The sequence below is a fragment of the Salmo salar genome, chromosome ssa23 (assembly GCF_905237065.1).
Source record: "Salmo salar chromosome ssa23, Ssal_v3.1, whole genome shotgun sequence".
NCBI lineage: Eukaryota > Metazoa > Chordata > Actinopteri > Salmoniformes > Salmonidae > Salmo > Salmo salar.
The window spans coordinates 19866109-19888371 of record NC_059464.1 but is presented as its reverse complement, the minus strand read 5'-3'; the positions used below and the strand labels follow the sequence as shown (position 1 = coordinate 19888371).

Here is a 22263-nt window from a genome sequence, read left to right as displayed (position 1 = left end):
TAAAAAATTCCTGACATTTAATCCTAGTAAAAATTCCCTGTCTTAGGTCAGTTAGGATCACCACTTGATTTTAAGAATGTGAAATGTCAGAATAATAGAAGAGATAATTACTTATTTCAGATTTTATTTCTTTCATCACATTCCAAGTGGGTCAGAAGTTTACATACACTCAATTAGTATTTGGTAGCATTGCCTTTAAGTTGTTTAAATTGGGTCAAACATTTTGGGTAGCCTTCCACAAGCTTCCCACAATAAGTTGGGTGAATTTTGTCCCATTCCTCCTGACAGAGCTGGTGTAACTGAGTCAGGTTTGTAGGGCTCCTTGCTCGCACATGCTTTTTCAGTTCTGCCCACAAATTTTCTATAGGATTGAGGTCAGGGCTTTGTGATGGCCACTCCAATACCTTGACTTTGTTATCTTTAAGCCGTTTTGCCACAACTTTGTATGCTTGGGGGTCATTGTCCATTTGGAAGACCCACTTGCGACCAAGCTTTAGCTTCCTGACTGATGTCTTGAGATGTTGCTTCAATATATCAACATAATTTTCCTGCCTCATGATGCCATCTATTTTGTGAAGTGCACCAGTCCCTCCTGCACCAAAGCACCCCTACAACATGATGCTGCCACCCTGTGCTTTTCGGTTGGGATGGTGTTCTTCGGCTTGCAAGCCTCCCCCTTTTTCCTTCAAACATAACGATGGTCATCATGGCCAAACAGTTCTATTTTTGTTTCATCAGACCAGAGGACATTTCTCCAAAAAGTACGATCTTTGTCCCCATGTGCAGTTGCAAACCGTAGTCTGGCTTTTTTATGGCGGTTTTGGAGCAGAGGCTTCTTCCTTGCTGAGCGGCCTTTCAGGTTATGTCGATATAGGACTCGTTTTACTGTGCATATAGATACTTTTGTACCTGTTTCCTCCAGCATCTTCACAAGGTCCTTTGCTGTTGTTCTGGGATTGATTTGCACTTTTTGCACAAAAGTACGTTCATCTCTAGGAGACAGAACGCGTCTCCTTCCTGAGCAGTATGACGGCTGCGTGGTCCCATGGTGTTTATACTTGTGTACTATTGTTTGTACAGATGAACGTGGTACCTTCAAGCATTTGGAAATTTCTCCCAAGGAAGATCCAGACTTGTGGTGGTCTACAACTCTTTTTTTGAGGTCTTGGCTGATTTCTTTTTATTTTCCCATGATGTCATGCAAAGAGGCACTGAGTTTGAAGGTAGGCCTTGAAATACATCCACAGATACACCTCCAATTGACTCAAATTATGTCAGTTAGCCTATCAGAAGCTTCTAAATCCATGACATAATTTTCTGGAATTTTCCAAGCTGTTTAAAGGCACAGTCAACTTAGTGTATGTAAACTTCTAATCTACTGGAATTGTGATGCAGTGAATTTAAGTGAAATAATATGTCTGTTAACAATTGTTGGAAAAATGACTTGTCATGCACAAAGTAGATGTCCTAACCGACTTGTCAAAACTATAGTTTAACAAGAAATTTGTCGAGTGGTTGAAAAACGAGTTTTAATGACTCCAACCTAAGTGAATGTAAACTTCCGACTTCAACTGTACCATGCTGCTTTGAGCCCGATACGTTCTTTAGGCCACAGACTATTCTCTTCTCTAGTTAGATGTTTCATCTCCCGGGGCTGTCGGTAAGATTAAAAAGCTTCCTAGATAAGTAGTACTGTACGCTCTTGAATAAAATACCCCCAGTTTACGGCCTAACTCCATATTGAGAGAAGGCAGAATTGTGTAACTTTCTTTGTAAAGTTTTTTTTGTGTTACTCTGAGAAGTTTTAGAATTGTCACTGAGCAGCCACCCGACCCCAATCTATTCAGTAACGGATGGAAGGAGTGACTGTTTGCAGACACCCGGGGCAATCCGTGTGTGTGTGCTCGTCTGTCAGCCCTATCTATCACTGTTCTATCCCGCTCCAGCTCTGACCTCTAACCCCCCTGACCTGATAGGCCAGTCCAGCGGAGGACCAGAGCCTTGTTAATATGCATGAAGCCCCTCTCCTTGGAATTCCTCAGAATTCTGCCCTCAGAATTCTGAACTCCTCAGATTCTGCCTAATGGATAGAATGGCCTGGTCCTCATCCATATACACACAAGCAGCCTTATAAATACACTTGGCTTTGATGATGAGTGGTCAAGGGGAGGCCGGGAGTGGGCTAGGGGGTATTAGGCAAATGAGGAGGGAGGGAGGTCACTGGGTTAATGTGTATCGTTGGGGGGGGGGAGGGGAGGTGTGTCAAGGCTGCAGAAATTAGCGATAGCGCCCAAGCTGACACTGCACTCCATCTCTCCTGTTCTCGCTCTTATTAGAAGTTATTGTTGACCCAAGTTACTGCAGTAACACATAGGTAGGTATAAAGGTTAGAGAGTAGAGTGTGTTCTTTATATTAATTTATAGTTGTTTGAATGAGGGGAGGCTTCCTGCATCCTCCCAGCTTGTTGTTGATTAGCATTGTTCTGTTTCATTCAGGTTTATTTGCTAGAAGTGCACTTAAGCTTTTACAGGAACTCTGAACTTCCACTGAATTGAGCCCAACCATGCTTTACAGCACTGATCAAATGAAAGAGAAATCTCAGTCCGAGCAATATAATTTAGGCCATATAGTCTCCAGTGATAGCCGTGTAGACTACAGCACTGATACCAATGTGTTATCAATCATGTCCCTTCCCCACTGAAAGACAATCATGATGATTATCACTGTTGCCTTTTTTATTTTATCCTTTACATTTTTTATTAACCTTTTGTCTCCTTTGGGTTTTGTGGAAGCCTCCTCCATTGAGCGGCTGGCAGCCCCCTGTTACAAAGAACAACCCTGTCTCCAACAGAACTTAAACTGACTTAAATGTAATGTGAATATCTCGCTCTGAGAATCCCTCCATTCACACTAACTGATCTGTCAAATCTGCATTATTAAAGGCACATATTATGAGTATGAAACAAGTGTGTGTGTGTGTGTGTGTGTGTGTGTGTGTGTGTGTGTGTGTGTGTGTGTGTGTGTGTGTGTGTGTGTGAGACCATGTATTGTCTCACAGAACACTGATTCTGAGTGATTATACATGATCATATTGTCATTTTGCATTATCTCACAATAAAGAATGCTAGACTTGACTATCTTTAATTCGTGTTTGCAATATATGTTAGCCCATTAATGCCTGTTTTTACAGTCTGGATCAGCTATATCAATACAGATGTAAAAACCTTACATGATGTATTAATGTAGGATTGCCACTAGAGGCCAGCACAGCCACACATCACAACATACTGCTATTACTATTAGATTTATTTACTTCTGTTGCTGCCTGCCTCTTTATTTTTGATCCCCACAGTCTAGCCGCTGAGTTGAGCAGACCTCACATCCACACACGATAAATGCATAATCTAACAAGGTCTATTGATCCCTGTCATACTCTGATCGATTACCTTGCCGTGATGTTTTCAGCAAGCCAACAAATAATTGCTTTCCACAACTCTCTGGGGTGGAAGGATGCAGGCTGACCGATAATTATAAAAGGAATATCCCATAGTGGGATAGCCTGGATGTCGGGCTAACACATCATAGTTGAACACCGAGCCAATTAGACTTGAGTGGTAAACACTACGATGCCTTGAATACATATGAACCCATGCATGAGGTAGTGCTGTATCAAGACCAGGGGTTGGAACCGGTTCGAGGAACAGAATCCGAACCAGGAACGAAAGGGATCTATACTGTTCCGGAACATAACCGTTATTTTAAAAGCATGGGAACCGGTTAATAACGTTTGTTCTACTTACGGACATTTCTTTCAGTCCCACAAAAAACGCAACAAGGCGCCTATGCAAAGCCCTCACTCTTTCATTTAGAAACGTATTCCTGTGTCTGCCTGCCAGCTGAAAATCTTTGCCAGTGCGTGTGTAGGCAACCTTCCCCTCCCCTTTCTAAAGCTTAGGTTACTGTAGCCTACTGACGTTACAAGCTTGATTCAGCAATTAGGGGGAGATTTTTAATTAGCAAAGAATGGATTAACATTTTCAATGCTAGTTACGGATACTATAGTTATCATGTTTCACATTAAATTTATTAACTACAAAAAGGTAAGATGTGTTTTTAATTCTGGTGCCGCACTGCACACACAAGCTTGTTAGCTAGCTAGCTATCTCTGGTCCAACGTTAAGCCAGCTCTTGTAAGTCCAAAGACATTCAAAGTTCCTCCATAGAAGCCGCTCCTTCGTAGGTATATAATTCTGTGGGCCTAATTCAGATGATGCATGTCATAAGATGCCCAATGCTTCAAGCCTCCTCCTCCACCCTCTCTCGCCACCCGCAAAATTTATGTCACGTTGTGCCCTACACTTGTCTGTCCATCACGCATGTAAACAACCGGCTGCCTAGGATAAAACAACTATAGCTTGCCTGCTTCATAGCAAGCTGCTCTATCTGCACTGATTGGTGAAGTCATTTAATGTTGAGCGTATGTGAAAACATTTCGATTTTAGAGGAACAGAAAGGAACGATATAAACCCGGTACTTTATTTGGGGTTCGAACCGGTTCATAACTTTATTTTGCAGGTCGGAATAGCAGAACGGAACCCCCAAAAATATGGTTCTGTTCAGAACTAAATGATTGAAAAATGATTTTGCTTCGAACCCCTAATCAAGACCAAGTTAATTTCCCATTGTAGGTATTAAAAATATAGTAGGCCTACATTAGAGCTCTCAAACAAGTGACTAGTAAGACTATAAGAGCAGACCCCCTGTAGCCCTCTGCATTCCACAGCCACCCCACAGCCTCCTAACACATTGTCCTGCTGCTTCCTGTCACTGGGAATAGTTTACAGCCTGCCCCATAATGAGGGCCTTGTCTGGGCTCAACCACACTGGGCCCCTAGAGGACAGACCAATGGATGGATAGCGGAAGGAAGAGACTTTCCAACTTGTACGTGAGAAAGAGAATATTGGTATGGTCAAACAAAATCCGCTTTGTCTGCAGTGATTCAATGTTCTCACAGCCTGAAGTTAGCCATTGATCTGCTGATGAAGAGCGGTAGAACTAGAACAAGGAATAGTCTGGCCTAGAGGGCCTGTCCAACACTCACACTTCCCTTGATCTTCTGACAGGGACATACACTGAGTGTACAAAACATTAGGAACACCTTCTTAATATTGAGTTGCACCCACTTTTGCCCTCAGAACAGCCTCAATTTGTCGGGGGATGGACTACGAGGTGTCAAGCATTCCACAGGATGCTTGCCCATGTTGACTCCAATGCTTTCCACAATTGTGTCAAGTTGGCTGGATGTCCTTTGAGTGGTGGACCTTTCTTGATACTCATGGGAAACTGTTGAGTGTGAAAAACCCAGCAGCGTTGCAGTTCTTGAGACACAAACCGGTGTGCCTGGCGCCTAGTACCATACCCCTTTCAAAGGCAGTTAAATCTGTCGTCTTGCCCATTCACCCTCTGAATGGCACACATACACATCTCATTTGTCTCAAGGCTTAAAAATCGTTCTTTAACCTGTCTCCTCCCCTTCATCTACATTGATTTTGAAGTCGATTTAAGGGATCATACAGTAGCTTTCACCTGGATTCACCTGGTCAGTCTATGTCATGGAAAGAGCAGAATGTTTTTTCTCCCATCTTCACAAAATACTCCATAATGACAAAGTGAAAACATGTTTTTAGAAATGTTGCACATTTTTTGGAAGATGAAAGCACCTTTTGGCGGCGGTTACAGCTGTGAGTCTTTTTGGTTAAGTCTCTAAGAGCTTTGCACACCTGAATTGTGCAATATTTGACTTATTTTTTTTAATTCTTCAAGCTCTGTCAAGTTGATTGTTGATTATTTACTAGACAGATATTTGTAATTATTGCCATACATTTTCAAGACGATTTTAAGTAAACTATATCTAGGCCACTCGGGAACATTCAAAGTCGTCTTGGTGAGAAACGCCAGTGTAGATTTGGCCTTGTGTTTTAGGTTATTGTTCTGCTTGAAGGTGAATTCGTCTCCCAGTGTCTGTTGGAAAGCAGACTGAACCAGGTTTTCCTCTAGGATTTTTTTATCCTAAAAAAACTCCTTAATCCTTGCTAATGACAGGCATACCCATAACATGATGCAGCCACCACCATGCTTGAAAATATCAAGATTGGTACTCAGTGATGTGGTGTTGGATTTGCCCCAAACATTACACTTTGTATTCAGGACAAAAGTTAATTTCTTTGCCACATTCTTTGCAGTTTTACTTAAATGCATTGTTGCAAACGGATGCATGTTTTGGAATATTTTTTAATCCTGTACAGGCTTCCTTCTTTTCACTCTGTCATTTAGGTTAGTATAGGTGTAGTAACTACAATGTTGTTGATCCATCCTCAGTTTTTCAGTTAAACTATGTTTTAAAATTACCATTGGCCTCATGGTGAAATTCTTGAGTTGTTTCCTTCCTCTCCGGGAACTGAGTTAAGTAGGACGCCCGTATCTTTGTAGTGACTGGGTGTATTGATACACCATCCAAAGCCTAATTAACAAAGGGATATTAAGCATCTTCCTTTTTTGATTTTTACACATCTACCAATATGTGACCTTCTTTGAGAGGTATTGGAAAACCTCCCTGGTCTTTGTGGTTGAATCTGTGCTAGAAATTCACTACTTGACTGAGGGACCTTACAATTATATGTATGTGTGGGGTACAGAGATGAGGTAGTCATGAAAAAAATATTAACCACTTTTATTCAACAAGGAATTAGTCCATGCAACTTATTCTACAAACACAATTCCACTTTGACATTTTGACATGGGGTATTGTGTGTAGATCTGTGACACAAAATCTCAATTTAAAACATTTTAAATTCAAGCTGCAACACAACAAAATGTTGAAAAAGTAAAAGGGTGTGAATACTTTCTGAAGGCACTGTATGTATGGCTGTCTGTCGCAGGCATGTTAATCAAAAGGTGACCATCACGGAATTTTGGTTGGTGCGTAAAAACCTTGAATTTAGATAAATATGAAGGTGTGATCGGTCCACACTCAAAAAGATGTTGCATAAAGCTTACATAATTTTTTAATAAGTATTCTTTAGATTTTCTTGTTCGGGCATTTTCACTGGGGAGTGAGAGAGCAAGGGAGAAATGGGCTGAGAGCTGGGGATTGAGAGACCTGCAGGGACCTAGCCCAGTGAGGATCAGCACAGCGCCCTCATCACGAGAGGATAGAAGGGGAATACGAACGGACACGCACACACACAATCTGATCGATAAGGCTGATAAAATCCAATTCAGCTTGCTGACGCTGCCTAATACATTGGCAGTGTAGTGTGCGTGTGTTGGAGGTCAGATTATCCTGTCTGAGTGAGAGTGAGTGAGAGGAAGGAAAAGGAAACTCACTAGATAGGACTCTACACACTGATGTCAGCTCAGGTGAACTTGTCACCTTTCTAACTGTGGCGTGCCTTAAATAAAGTGTACACCACCTTCCTTCACCTTGAACCTGTGTAGTCCACCTGCCTGTCTGGGCCTGTTTCTGTCTAGTTTGTGTATTAGACCAGGAAAGGAAGCTCCTTTTAAACTGTTAACTAGTGAAATAGCCATTCTAATCAAATGAGATTCATTCACTCACTCTGATTAATGTTCTACTGATTAACTCCCCACTGTCTCACTGGCTCTATTAAGTGTGTGCGTGTGCGTGTGTGTGTGTGTGTGTGTGTGTGTGTGTGTGTGTTTACTCTGTGTTTTAGCCAGAGAGAGTCTGTCAGTCTGTCTTGGGAGAGCGATTTAAACAGCCAGCTTGACTGCCTGTGTGTAGTCCTGTTCCAGACACAATTGCGCGCACACACACACACATGCGCACACGTTATGTTCTTCTATCCTCGTGGGGACCTAAACTGTATTTATATTCAAAATCCTATTTTCCTTAACCCGTAACTCCTAATTCTAACCCTAGCCCCTAATCTTAAATAGCCTTTATCCTCATGGGGATGTGGGAAATGTTCCCACGAGGGAGAATTTTCCTTGTTTTGCTATCCTTGTGGGGACTTTAGCTGAAGCTGGAGACTTACATTTCCCTCACTAACTTTAAACATCAGCTATCTGAGCAGCTAACCGATCGCCGCAGCTGTACATAGTCCATCTGTAAATAGCCCACCCTATCTACCTACCTCATCCCCATATTGTTTTTATTTACTTTGCTGCTCTTTTGCACACCAGTATCACTACTTACACACCATCATCTGCTCATCATCATCTGCTCATCTATCCCTCCAGTGTTAATCTGCTAAATTGTAATTACTTTGCTACTATGGCCTATTTATTGCCTTACCTCCTCACGCCATTTGCACACACTGTATATAGACTTTCTTTTTTTTCTATTGGGTTATTGACAGTATGGTTGTTTATTCCATGTGTAACTCTGTGCTGTTTTTGTCGCACTGCTTTCCTTTATCTTGGCCAGGTCACAGTTGTAAATGACAACTTGTTCTCAACTAGCCTACCTGGTTAAATAAAGGTAAAATAAAAAAAGGTCCCCACAAGGATAGAAGAACGAACACACACACACCAGGACATAGAGGATGATACTCAGCCACTCACTGTGTGTGTGTGTGTGTGTGTGTGTGTGTAATACAATATCGCTGTCTGGAAAGTGTTAATAGTTAAACCCAGATTATAACATAGTTTAATTGTGTAATCCTATTGCTCTTCCTTATCAGTGTGACATTCTGTCTTTCAGGTCATAGCTACATCACACTGCGTCGCTTGGCTGAGCAGGACTTTTAGAATCCTCATGTTTATTGAAGATAGGAACACTGTGATATTTAGCACGAGGAAGGAATGCAGTGGCTGCCTGCCTGCTGCTGGCTCAAATTAAAGAATAGATGAAATATACATTAAAGCAGAGGATTTTCTCCAGTCGGTGGAATGACCTCCGACAGAGGATGTGTTACAATCAAGAAGCAGCTAATTCATTAATTCACTTTCATCCTTCTCAGAGGATGTGATATAAAAACGCATTTGTTCTGTTCCCTCTTCTCTGAGTCTAGTTGATAGCTAAGTAAACAGGTTTATTCTCCGGTTCACTTCATTATTCCCTTTGAAGGAAGAGGGAATGATTTGACATGAAATACAATAAAGATGAGAGGAACACAGACAGCTGAGACATGGCTTTGAGATGGTGACACCAAATAAATCACTTCCTCTCATTTACATATTCATCAGCGTTACACGCAGCATTTGAAGGCAATAGAAAAATGACACACATGCCATTCTGTAAGAGAGGATGTATGCAAAGTCAAGGCCATCAAACGAGGTCAGACAATAGAAATGAGTTCTAAAGTGTAGCCCCTTTATTTTGCTTCTACATAGAAGAGCTTTCAGAGAACAGTGACAGGAGATATTAGGTTTAAGCCAGGGTCCTGGTTAGATCTTGTAATCAGTTCCCCAGCATACTAAAAAACGTGCTCAACAGTACAGCATAGAAAAGGTATACAAGAAAAGTCGCCACAGTTTCCAATATGTGGTAAGCATGGTGAATGGAATGTATTTTATTAGCCCTATAAATATCATCTAGCAAAAAGACAGAAAAATGACTGCCCCCTTCAAAACAATCCAACATTTGAACATGAAAGTATTTTAAGATATTTTATTGCCACATACACATACAGTCAGTGAAATGTGCTGTTTTGCCATTTCATTTCTGCCTCTGCTCTTAATTGTCATTCTGTAAGTATGGAGGGATACATAAATATGGAAAATCCAATTATATTTGATTGACGTCTCCACTCCCGTTTTCCAGGATCCTAAATTCAGCATAAGATGTAACAGTGGCAGTGTTGAATGTGACACAATTTGCCATTGTTGTGTGAGGGGAAAGAAGCACAACAGGAAATGGCCCAAAATAGACAGGAAAGCTTCTGAAAAGACAGAAGAGAGCAAAGTCTTTTCCGTTTGGTCCATAAGTTACAGGTAAAAGAGTTATATATTTCATTTTTCTTCTTTATATTTTCCAGTAGCAAGAGTTAGTGTTATCCTAACAACAACAAAAAAATATATAAAAATATAACTGGAAAATCTAAATAAATCTCCCCCCCAAAATATATATACAGTGCATTTGGAAAGTATTCAGACCCCTTGACTTTTTCCACATTTCGTTAAGTTACAGCTCTAGCTGGGCCACTCAAGGACATTCAGAGACTTGCCCTGAAGCCACTCCTGCGTTCTCTTGGCTGTGTGCTTAGGGTAGTTGTCCTGTTGGAAGGTGAACCTTCGCCCCAGCCTGAGGTCCTGAACGCTCTGAAGCAGGTTTTCATCAAGGATCTCTCTATACTTTGCTCCGTTCATCTTTCCCTCGATCCTGACTAGTCTCCCAGTCCCTGCCGCTGAAAAACATCCCCACAGCATGATGCTGCCACCACCATGCTTCACCGTAGGGATGGTGCCAGGTTTTCTCCAGACGTGACGCTTGGCATTCAGGCCAAAGAGTTCAATCTTGGTTTCATCAGACCGGATAATCTTGTTTCTCATGGTCTGAGAGTCCATTTAGATGTCTTTTGGCAAACTCCAAGCGGGTTGTCATTTTCCTTTTATTGAGGAGTGGCTTCTGTCTGGCCAATCTACCATAAAGGCCTGATTGGTGGAGTGCTTGCAGAGATGGTTGTGCTTCTGGAAGGGTGTTCCATCTCCACAGGGGAACTCTGGCGCTCTATCAGAGTGACCACCGGGTTCTTGGTCACCTTCCTTACCAAGGCCCTTCTCCCCCATTTGCTCAGTTTGGCTGGATGGCATGCTCTTGGAACTGTCTTGGTGGTTCCAAACTTCCATTTAACAATGATAGAGGCCACTGTGTTTTTGGGGACCTTCAATGCTGCAGACATTTTTTGGTACACTTCCCCAGATCTGTGCCTCGACACAATCCTGTCTCGGCGCTCTACAGACAATTCCTTCAACCTCATGGCTTGGTTTTTGCTCTGACATGCACTGTCAATTGTGGGACCTTATATAGACAGGTGTGTGCCTTTCCATATCCTGTCCAATCATTTTAATTTACCACAGGTGGACTCCAATCAAGTTGTAGAAACATCTCAAGGAGGATCAATGGAAACAGGATGCACCTGAGCTCAATTTTGAGTCTCATAGCAAAGGGTCTGTATATTTATGTAAATAAGATATTTATTTTTTTCTTCTCCAAACCTGTTTTTGATTTGTCATTATGGGGTATTGTGTGTAGATTGAGGAATATTTTTTATTTAATACATTTTAGAATAAGGCTGTAATGTGGAAAAAGTCAAGGGGTCTGAATACTTTCAGAATGCATTGTGTATATATGTCACAGATTTGTTGTTACACAATATTTTTTTTCTTAAAATTGAAGGTGAATGTATTACAAATAATGAATAGTAAAACTTGCAGTGAAAGGGCTTCATCAGAGCTGTCCATATGTCTCATAATACATAACAGGCTGTTTTTTGTCTCTCTCTCTCTCTCTCTCTCTCTCTCTCTCTCTCGCACGCGCGCACACACGCACACACGCACACACACACACACACACACACACACACACACACACACACACACACACACACACACACACACACACACACACACACACGCGCACACACACACACACACACACACACACACACACACACACACACACACACACACACACACACACACACACACACACACACACACACACACACACACACACACACACACACACACAATCATCCTTGCTCATTATGTCTTTCCTTCATTCAACTGTGGAGCAGTGAAATTATATCAACCATCTTGTAGAGTACAAAACTTAAAACAACAATTACAATAATGCATAAATCAATCATAATAAATCAAATGTATGTCATATCATTCCGTGTCAATCAAATGTCTTTACAACTAGTTGAACATTTTTATATTTTGCTAGACTTAAGACTAAATTGTATTTCAAAATAAATCATTATGAAGGTGTCAAAAATGTCCATAAATGTCCAGTATATTCCTTCACATTTCAAGATCTGATATAACATACGTGGTCAGGATAGTAGTGATACAGGTAAGCTAGGTGTTGATGCTGTAAAACAGCTTTATAACCACCTGTCCTTAGGTTTCTCATGTAGAAATAGCGATATAAGACAACAGTCTAGACTCCACGTGGATTAATATATGAATTATTTCATACATATGAATTATTGCTTTAGTTTACATAAGGATTATGATTAGGTTTCCTTATCAAACAGATAATCAAAAAACACCATCTATAACAAATAGTTGAAAATACAGTGGATGCCAAGCATTTTGTTTACCATTATGAAATACATCAAGTCTTGCAAACCTCCAGACACGCAAAACCATGTTTCTAGTCACAGTCTAGTTTTCAGCCAAGGCCCACCGTTTGGAAAACACTGGGTTGATACAATATGCTAACCATCTTGATGAAAATAATTTCCCAATTATATCAATCTTCATGTGTCATCTCTCTATTCCAGAGATTCTAGGTCCAGACTAATACTCTGTGTGCTGACTGATGGAAGCACAGATCCACACACACCCTAATACCACCCCACACAGAATACCTAAGCCTTGTTCTATTGGAGTAGTAATTCCCCCGACACACTGATCTAAGGTTAGTTTTGCAAGGCACTGATGTAAAGTCTTATTAATATGTGCTACGGGCAGAAAGAGAGTGCATCTGGTTGTTCATCTCGTGGAGGAGTGGAGAAGGTGGAAATAGGAGGATGGGATGAGTAGAGGGGTGGAGGCTGTGAGTGAGAATTGCAGTTCCAGACAGACTCCTTTCTCTCTCTCTCTGTGTGTGTGTGTGTGTGTGTGTGTGTGTGTGTGTGTGTGTGTGTGTGTGTGTGTGTGTGTGTGTGTGTGTGTGTGTGTGTGTGTGTGTGTGTGTGTGTGTGTGTGTGTGTGTGTGTGTGTGTGTGTGTGTGTGTGTGTGTGTGTGTGTGTGTGTGTGTGTGTGTGTGTGGTCTCTGGTGCCTTACTTCTTTTGCAGAAGGATTCAGAAGCTTAAAACAAATGACAACATACACTACCTGCGAAGCATTTATTTGGGCTGCAATTTCTGAGGCTGGTAACTCTAATGAACTTATTAACTCTGGGTCTTCCATTCCTGTAGCGGTCCTCATGAGAGCCAGTTTCATCATAGCGCTTGAAGAAACTTACAAAGTTCTTGAAATGTTCCGTATTGACTGACCTTTATGTCTTAAAGTAATGATGGACCTTCATTTCTCTTTGCTTATTTGAGCTGTTCTTGCCATAATATGGGCTTGGTCTTTTACCAAATAGGGCCATCTTCTGTATACCACAACCTACCTTGTCACAACACAACTAATTAATGCATTAAGGAAAGAAATTCCACAAATTAACTTTTAACAAGGCACATCTGTTAATTGAAAAGCATTCCAGGTGACTACCTCATGAAGCTGGTTGAGAAAATGCCAAGAGTGTGCAAAGCTGTCATCAAGGCAAAGGGTGGCTATTTGAAGAATCTCAAATATAAAATATATTTGGATTTGTTTAACACTTTTTGGTTACTACATGATTCCATATGTATTATTTCATAGTTTTGATGTCTTCACTATTATTCTACAATGTAGAAAATAGTAAAAGAAAGAAAAACCCTTGAATGAGTAGGTATTCTAAAACGTTTGACCGTTATTGTAAGGAAATAAAGCAACAGGACTGTGATTGGCACTACTAAAACCATGACAGTCAATCAACAAATGTAAATCAAACACACATACTGTACAGGCTGAACAAACCCAATTGCATGTCTGCCACAATACATATCTCAATATGTGTTGTGAGGATAACATCAACACAACAGCATGAAATTACAGTCAGTGTTAATGTCGTGTTCACTTTGGTTTTCATATTCCCTGCTGAACGCTTGATATATTTCCTGAAGGGCAACGGTTATAAAAGATCATAAAAAATACATTTTCTCTCAGCATGAAAGGGCACTATGCCATTTGAAATAGATTATTTTAGAAATCTAGAATGTTTGGGTATATATCTTCCTTCTACATTACGTTGCAAGGTTAACAATATAAAACATGACATCAAACAGTGTTAAAAAACAATGTTTGGCAGACCAAGATGCTGTGGTTCTCTTGAAAAGGTTTGGTATGTCCCTCAATGATATGTTAAAATAGATACTCTTTCCCCATCTCTGTCTTGTTCTCTCTCTACCTCTCTCACACATACCCTTCCTCTATCCATTCCTCTCCCGCTATATCCAACTGTCACTCAAACAAACACTACATCTCGATCTATATCTCTCTCCCCTAACCCTAGGTTTCCACTAGTTACCACAGACACAAAGTCAAAATTGTCTATATCATAAAAAAAAAGCACTTTTTGGTCTTCATTTAGGGTTAAGCTTAGCCATAAGGTTAGCAGTGTGGTTAAGGTTGAAAATCACATTTTATCGAGAGAAATTGTAGAAATAGGTGGGTTTTATGACTTTGTGGCTGTAGTAACTAGTCTATAGGGTCTAGTCAAAAACATCCTCTCTCCCTTTCTTATTCTCACACAAACAATCTCGGTCTTCTGCTCTCCTTCTGCCAGCTCCTCTCCACATCACTGTTCCCATTATCTCTCCCTCTCTCCAGAGGTTTAGAGTGTGTGTGTCTTCTCAAAGCAGGTCGGGGTGTTGTTCAGGCTCCTCGGTGTCTGTGACTGCTGATCCTTTCCTACAGAGGGAGCTGTTCTCCATCAGCCCATCCTCACTCACACTCAGACTGATCCTATACGGAGCTTTTAGGGGGGTGGAGGCTAGCCTGGTGTCTGCTCCCGGGGCCTTCTGCATGGGCTCAGATGTCCTCGACCTGGGGGGGACCACGTGGTCCTTATGGATGAGGTCTGGGACAGAGAGCTGGAGCTGAATCTGGGTCTGCTCTCCCTCTCTCCTCTCCTCTGTCTCATTCCCTTCCCCTCCATCCATCTTAATGCTCCCATTCGTCTCCATCTCCACCTCTTCCTCTTTCCTCTCGCTGTCCAGAGGGCCAGTCAGTCCGGTGAGTGTGTCTCTCCCTCTGTCATTCTCTCCGTCCTGCTCTCCCTTGGGTGGGGTCTGCTCATTGCTGATGAGGGAGGTCTTGTTGGGGGAGGAGAGGAGGGAGTGATCGGGGGTCTCGGGGGGTGTGGTGACGACGGGGTCAGGCGAGATCATCATGTCCTGGGTAGTCTTCAGCGTGCGAGGAAGACGCTTTTTTTTACCAGGAGGAGGGGGGTCCAGACGAGGGAAGGAGTCCAGAGAGGCATGACTGGAAGGAGAGAGAAGAGGAAGAGACATCCATTTCTACTGTAACTTTAACAATAACACATTTGTTACATTTGTTCAATCTCTCCCCGTCACTCAGTTCTCTCTCTCACTTGCTCTCTGTCTAACTTCCACTCGTTCTCCTCCCCCTTCTCTATGCAGTGGGACTGTGTGTTTATTTTATCAGTGGAATATGTCTCTACCTTTCCCCCATAAATGAGCATATTGTCATGGTGACAACCGTATCATTGCCATAGTGATAAGGAGTGAGTCACCGCAAAGCATACCAGTCATTTATGACTACTCTGTCTATACGTGACCTGACAATTCACATTTCTCAACACATCAGTGTCTAAACACACATCCCGGTTTTACCAATTCTACGAGTTACGCAGCTGTGAAATGTCTGTCCTGGGTCCGTGTGTCAGGTAGGTGACCGAGTGTCAGTCAAGAGACTGCGTAGACGGACAGCTCGTTCTGTCTCTTTAAACTAAGGGAGACCCAAGGTTGAGTGTGCGTGTGTGTGTGCGTGCACTGTGTATGATTAACATTAGAAGTGAGGCAATTCAACTCAAATATGTCTCATTCAGTCTCGGTGTGTGTGCGTGCGTGCGTGTGTGTGTGTGTGTGCGTTGTTTAATCTCAGCTTCTGTCTAACTAACCTTCCTCTTACTCTTCATCACTTATTCACGGCCCCAGTTTGGAAAAATTCAGATTAATAATTTAAACATCTTTGACTCAACGGTTATGATCTTTAATATGGGGTGAGAGGATGACTATTTCCCAGCTTAAATCGTTCCACTTTAGAGAAAATAATACAATATTGTTTTTTAGAAATAACTAGCCGTCTCTCAGTTTTACTCTTTGGATAAAACCAATATTGGATTGAATCTCCAAGGCACAGTGGAGTCCCAAAGCTGGGTTTTAACTATTGGGCCCAGACACGTGGCGGACGTGAATATTGTATAACTGTTTGTGAGTATGTGAGATCTGCAAATGTTTGTGTGTTTGTGGTTGTGTGTGGATTTTACTGTATCCCTCCTGTGTGTGTGTGTGTGTCTGTCTTTTAGTGTACCCCTCCTCACTTTTAGGCAGTAGTCCTGTGTGTGTGTGTGTTTGTGTGTGTGTGTGTGTGTACTGTAATTGTGTATCCCTCACCTATTGGCAGTAGTTTGCTGGGTCATCTCCATATTGCTCCAGACCACACCTACATTCTTGTTGACCTCTGTGACGCCGATGTCTCCTATAAGACTGGGCTCTTTCCTTCGCAGCAGGTCGTTGACCTTTGCCCCCACAGCCTTGCCCAGGTTCAGGGCGTTCTTCAGCCTCTGCTGACCTCCATTGGTAGTGGTGGAAGAGGGGGCCTCGGCAGGGCTGCCACCCAGAGCAGGGTTAGCTGTGACCAGGGAGCGACGGGCCGAGGCCTGGGTCAACCTGGAGGCCTGGAGCCCCTGGCCTGGAGCTCTGGAGGCATTGGAGTTCTCAAACATACTCTGGTCTACTGGAGAGAAAAAGGGAGGAAGGGAGGGGGAGGGAGAGCATGTAAGATATAAGTGAGGCTATTGTGAGGGCACATTCAATCAAGGTATTTTTTGTTTTACAAAAGGTTGCATTACAGGCACCAATGGAACATTGCAGATATAAATGGAATGTATAGACATTTCACGTGACCTGGAGCAAAAGACAACTCCTGACGTTTCATTTCAAACTGTATGTTTGTGCAACACTGTACAAATTGCAGAATGTTGCAACATCAAAAACATGTCAAAGTATGGTTTATAGGGAGTCCGTGTAGAAAGAAAGAGCATATGGAGTCGCACAAGGCACAGTGTTACAACTGCTCAATATGGATGCAACACGTTACACAATCATCAACAAGTCATGATGGAAGCAAGGGACATGACACATGCACCTAACCACATCCACCAATCACAATGAAGCTGAAAAGGGACCACAATGCATTGCAGGATGGGTAAATGCACAAAGGAGCGGGTTGTTGTCAGTCCACATAGTACAATAATAGATTGTCTTACCTCGTGGAGAAAATAGTTTCTCGGAAGGCATTAGTAAGACACAACAAGTTAATAGATTTCGGGATGACTTTATTCGGATAGCCCATCTGTAAATCCTCTACAGACAGTAGAGGATAACTGTCTGTAGAGGAAATCAGTAACATTTCAACTAATTATCTCCTAACCCTAACGTAACCCTTACCCCAACCCTAGCCCTAACCCTTATTCCTAACCTTAGCAAGCAGTTGCTTATCAACAGATAGTTTGTTGATAGTATGACCATCTGTAGACCATCTACAGATGCTCTAAGACATTAACAGGCACTTCAGGGGGACAAATAGACCGTACGGCTAAATGCCGGGTTTGGCTGCAACTCTAAAAGCTAACATCTCTGGACAGAAATAAGGAAAGGAACATCTTCATTAATAACTCTAGAAAAAGAGCAGTGAGACAAGACAGCACAGCACGGGTGCCCTTGACTTCACTTTGTGTTGCTTCGGCAATTCAGACGATTTCAAAGACATGGGCAGCCACAGAGATCTTCAAATCCATTAGTGTGAGTCTTTGGAGAGACAGCTAATATAATTCTGGAGTGATGGGAGGGTGTTTGAAAGAGGGAGAGAGAGGGAGAGCAGACATCTAGGTGCTTATTCACACAAACACAGATATCCTTTCACTGTTAGAGGCCTGCCAGGGGGAAGGATTCTCTGTAGTCTGACCAAAGAGGAGGGCTATTAGGAAGATCAGGTTGAACAGAAAAATCACTCTGTGTTCAGTGTGTGTTTGGATGTGAGTGTGTATGTGTGACAGCTCTCAGATAGCCACAGTTTAGGCTAGAAACGCAGTTCCCACGCTTCTCTTAGCTAGACTCCCTGTCACATGGCTTCATAATGATAGTGTTTTGAGTATGGGTGGGCATGATAATGAACAGCACAAACACAGTCAGCTTCAGACTAAATCCTCCATTACTCATTCCCTCCCCATGTTAGGCCTGGAGCTTATTGTCTACGCCTGAGGCTGAGACTGGCACTGTACTATAATACCTACCGGTCTCCCTCTCTCAATTACAGCCCAGCCTTAGGGATTGTTGCCATGTTAATTACGATTGTTAATTAAAACAGAAGCATTTTTTTCTGCAAGTGGAGAGGAGGATAAACATACAGGAACGAAATACAGAAAACACGAAAGAAAGATCATTCAATGAAAGAAAGATAATTAAATGAAAGCGACTGAATTCCAGAAAGACAATCAGCTGTTAAGATAGTACAGTGTGCCCGCAGTGGCACAGCACAGAAACCAGGTAGAGGAGGAGTACGGAAAGAAAGAAAGAGAGAGAAGGTAAGAAAGGAGACTTTATTGAGCAAAAGCAAGGTCAGCGACAGACTGAGATTCAGAGTAAGTGCACATTCACTCCCACACATATACAGTACAGTATACCGTTTTTCTCTTTACAACAGTTCAGGGAAGGAAGGACATGATGAAATTAAATAGGTTTTGCATCAGAACAAAAGACCCGAGTTAACAGAACAAAGAGAAGTCACACTATTGAGATGCACCTACAGCCTAATGAAGCCGTAGTCACGGGACTAGGAAACAAAGTTTGGCCACAAGTTTGGAACTTAGAATCCTAGGATCCTATATCTGACAACAGGTTAGTTTGGAGATACTGGACTTCAGTGTAACGTTCCAGTTGGTTTATACTCTGTCATTCAATCTTTCATTTAAACTTCTATTTAAAGTCTAGTTAAAAGTTGTATCTCCGGTGTCACATAATTGGCTGTACTATTAACATATACCCTTAGAGAGAATGTCCATAACAATAACACAACTTCTACATTGTTAGTCAGAGGACCCTTATATCAACCTTACAGGCTGCTTTGTCTAGATGGACTCAACTTTCCCCTTCATCTTATGAAGAACTTTAGATCTTGTTCTCAGCTGTGAGTAACCCACTTCTGTCAGAGTGACTAGAACACACACACACACACACACACACACACACACACACACACACACACACACACACACACACACACACACACACACACACACACACACACACACACACACACACACACACACACACACACACACACACAAAGTGAAATCTGCAGTGGGTGCGTCATGGGCTGTTAGTGAGACAACAGCAGCCTTCCTTCTTCCTTACAGAAATGTTGTTGTAACTGTCAGACAGGAGGTGAGTAGCAACGTACCACAGGGCTGAGTGGAGGAGAGTACGAGACAACGTACCACAGGGCTGAGTGGAGGAGAGTACGAGACAACGTACCACAGGGCAGAGTGGAGGAGAGTACGAGACAACGTGCCACAGGGCAGAGTGGAGGAGAGTACGAGACAACGTACCACAGGGCTGAGTGGAGGAGAGTACGAGACAACGTACCACAGGGCAGAGTGGAGGAGAGTACGAGACAACGTACCACAGGGCTGAGTGGAGGAGAGTACGAGACAACGTACCACAGGGCTGAGTGGAGGAGAGTACGAGATAACGTACCACAGGGCTGAGTGGAGGAGAGTACGAGACAACGTACCACAGGGCTGAGTGGAGGAGAGTACGAGACAACGTACCACAGGGCTGAGTGGAGGAGAGTACGAGACAACGTACCACAGGGCTGAGTGGAGGAGAGTACGAGACAACGTACCACAGGGCAGAGTGGAGGAGAGTACGAGACAACGTACCACAGGGCTGAGTGGAGGAGAGTACGAGATAATGTACCACAGGGCAGAGTGGAGGAGAGTACGAGATAATGTACCACAGGGCTAAGTGGATCATCGTTCTGACAAACGGAGAGCAGAGAACCTAGCCTAGCAGAGTCCATTACTACTGATGCGCAAATGAGTCTAGCGCTCAACATTTAACGTTTAGCGCCTGGCCTAGCGCACAACGACAAGACCATTTGACGTGTGTGTGTGTGTGGTGAGAGAAGACCAATCAGTCTTAAGTGGCCATGCGGTTATTTAGCATGTTAGAAGAGCCTCCCTGTGATGACAGATTAGCCTTTAATCTACATGAGTGAGGCTTGTCTAAGTAGGGCCAAAAAGCCTTACAGTGTGTTTGATGACAGGATGAAAGCGTGTTCTATTAGGAGCTATGATATGAAACTACACTTAAAGGGATAATTCGCCATTTTGTCAAGTAAGCCATTTTTTCTACTTATCCAAAGTCAGACGAACTAATGGATACCATGTTTATGTCTATGTGCAGTTTGACGGAAGTTTAAGGACGTTTTTGTCTACAGGAGCAGCTAGCCGCTAGCTAGCAGCTAATCCTGTAGACTTCCAGTCATTGCGCTGTCGCTATTAAGCAATGGCCCCAGAAACTACCTTCAAACTGCACGGAAAGACAGGAAAAAACAAACATTTTACAACTGATGTGATGTGATAATTGCGTTGTTTGCTCTATAACCTGTTAGTTTATATGCCTTGACACCGTGACATACGTGTAGGCCTAAGGCCGAGACAGTAAGAAGACACAGTGGCAGAATAAATTCAATCACACCTTTGTTTTATCACAAAACCGGAGCGCAACCTCTGTCCGGTGAAGTCCACAAAGCATATTGCATGTAATAGTTACATGACCTACAGCATGGTCAAGCAAGTTAATGTTTGACATTTTCGGACTACTACTATTTATTTCGAACCACAGAGATTTACTGCAAGTCGCAAAGAAAACAGGAGCTGCCTCCACTATTCCAGCACCATTTCAACTTCAACATCATCAAATCACATATGCCCAGACTAATAAGGTGACAACTAACAGATACCAAAAACAATTTAGTCCAATCAATGTAAGCTAAATATGATGTGGCTGTCCATGGTTCTGATGTGTGTGTGTGTGTGTGTGTGTGTGTGTGTGTGTGTGTGTGTGTGTGTGTGTGTGTGTGTGTGTGTGTGTGTGTGTGTGTGTGTGTGTGTGTGTGTGTGTGTGTGTGTGTGTGTGTGTGTGTGTGTCTTTATGTGTGTGCGTGCAAGTGGAAAAAACATGTTGACTCACCCTACTTGTAGAGAAATGCCAATGCCATCCTCCTCTCTTTCATGTTGACGAAACGATACACAGTACACTTTTACATTTTTTGTTGTCCTAGGCTACCTGGCTAAAATGCTTGCTCGCTAGCCTAACTTCCTTTCATGAGCAACGCTAGCTAGTTAACATTAGCCTTCTACATCTAGCTACATATTGAAGTTTCATCCTCTGTCCAGGGGCAAAATGTATGCATTTATGGTTGGATCTGAATTGCCGTTTTAATCATTGGCTAGTACGGAGAATCAAGCAAAACCACAAGTCCAAATCCCTATCTCCATCCATGGCTAATAGGAAAGGGCCAATTTTAGCTAGATGCAACGAGATGCAACAATTCAAGTTGTTTCTGTCAATTACGTATTTCTCTTGATGCGTTGTGATAGGAGTGAATCCAAATCCAAACTGGGCAGACAAAAACAAGACTTAAATGCGGCAAGGGTTCCACAATCCTAGTTCTTTGTTTTTCTACCTGATTTCAATTGACCTGGTTCCCCTTAGTGTATGCTTCTTCTGTGTGCCTTTGTTGTTCGAATCATCACTCGCTCTTCTCAACTATATAAAAATGTATTGGGGTGCACCAGGACTATTCACAGTTGAGCTCTCGCAGTTTAGCTCAACGCTGATTGGCTATTATTTTATACTTTTTTTTAATCAAGAGAGGCCAAATGCTCGCTGGCTTCCCTTGGATTCAATGCTACGGGGCGGCAACAATGTCATACTTTTTATGATCAGACTGCATCAGATAGGTGGCCTACACATACAGAGACAGGGGGGCGCTATTTCGCTCACTCGGATGCTTTCTCCGGTGAGATACGTTCAGACGAAATAAATTATTTCAGTTTTTTTCTTGGTGTATTTTTTGGGGGGAAGCCTGGCTTCCCTTAGCATCCTTGACAAATTATATATGAGTTAATTTGACTCTGGGTAAGTCACTTAACGAGAGTGAAT

At 42.5% G+C, this 22263-nt stretch overlaps 1 protein-coding gene across 2 annotated transcripts in view; it reads right to left on the bottom strand.

The window, feature by feature from the left end:
* Positions 1-13640: 13640 nt before the first annotated feature.
* Positions 13641-22263, bottom strand: part of LOC106584141 (carboxyl-terminal PDZ ligand of neuronal nitric oxide synthase protein) — a 241671-nt gene continuing 233048 nt past the window's right edge. Inside the window, exons 11-12 of one of the 2 annotated variants that reach the window (XM_014169058.2) lie at positions 16426-16765; positions 13641-15271 (exon numbers count right to left, since the gene is read on the bottom strand). In XM_014169058.2, the coding sequence (XP_014024533.1) occupies positions 14641-15271; positions 16426-16765 (971 nt within the window). In that variant the 3' untranslated portion in view covers positions 13641-14640. Of the gene's footprint in view, positions 15272-16425; positions 16769-22263 lie in introns of both variants that reach the window. The other variant, XM_014169057.2, reaches the window with a different exon arrangement.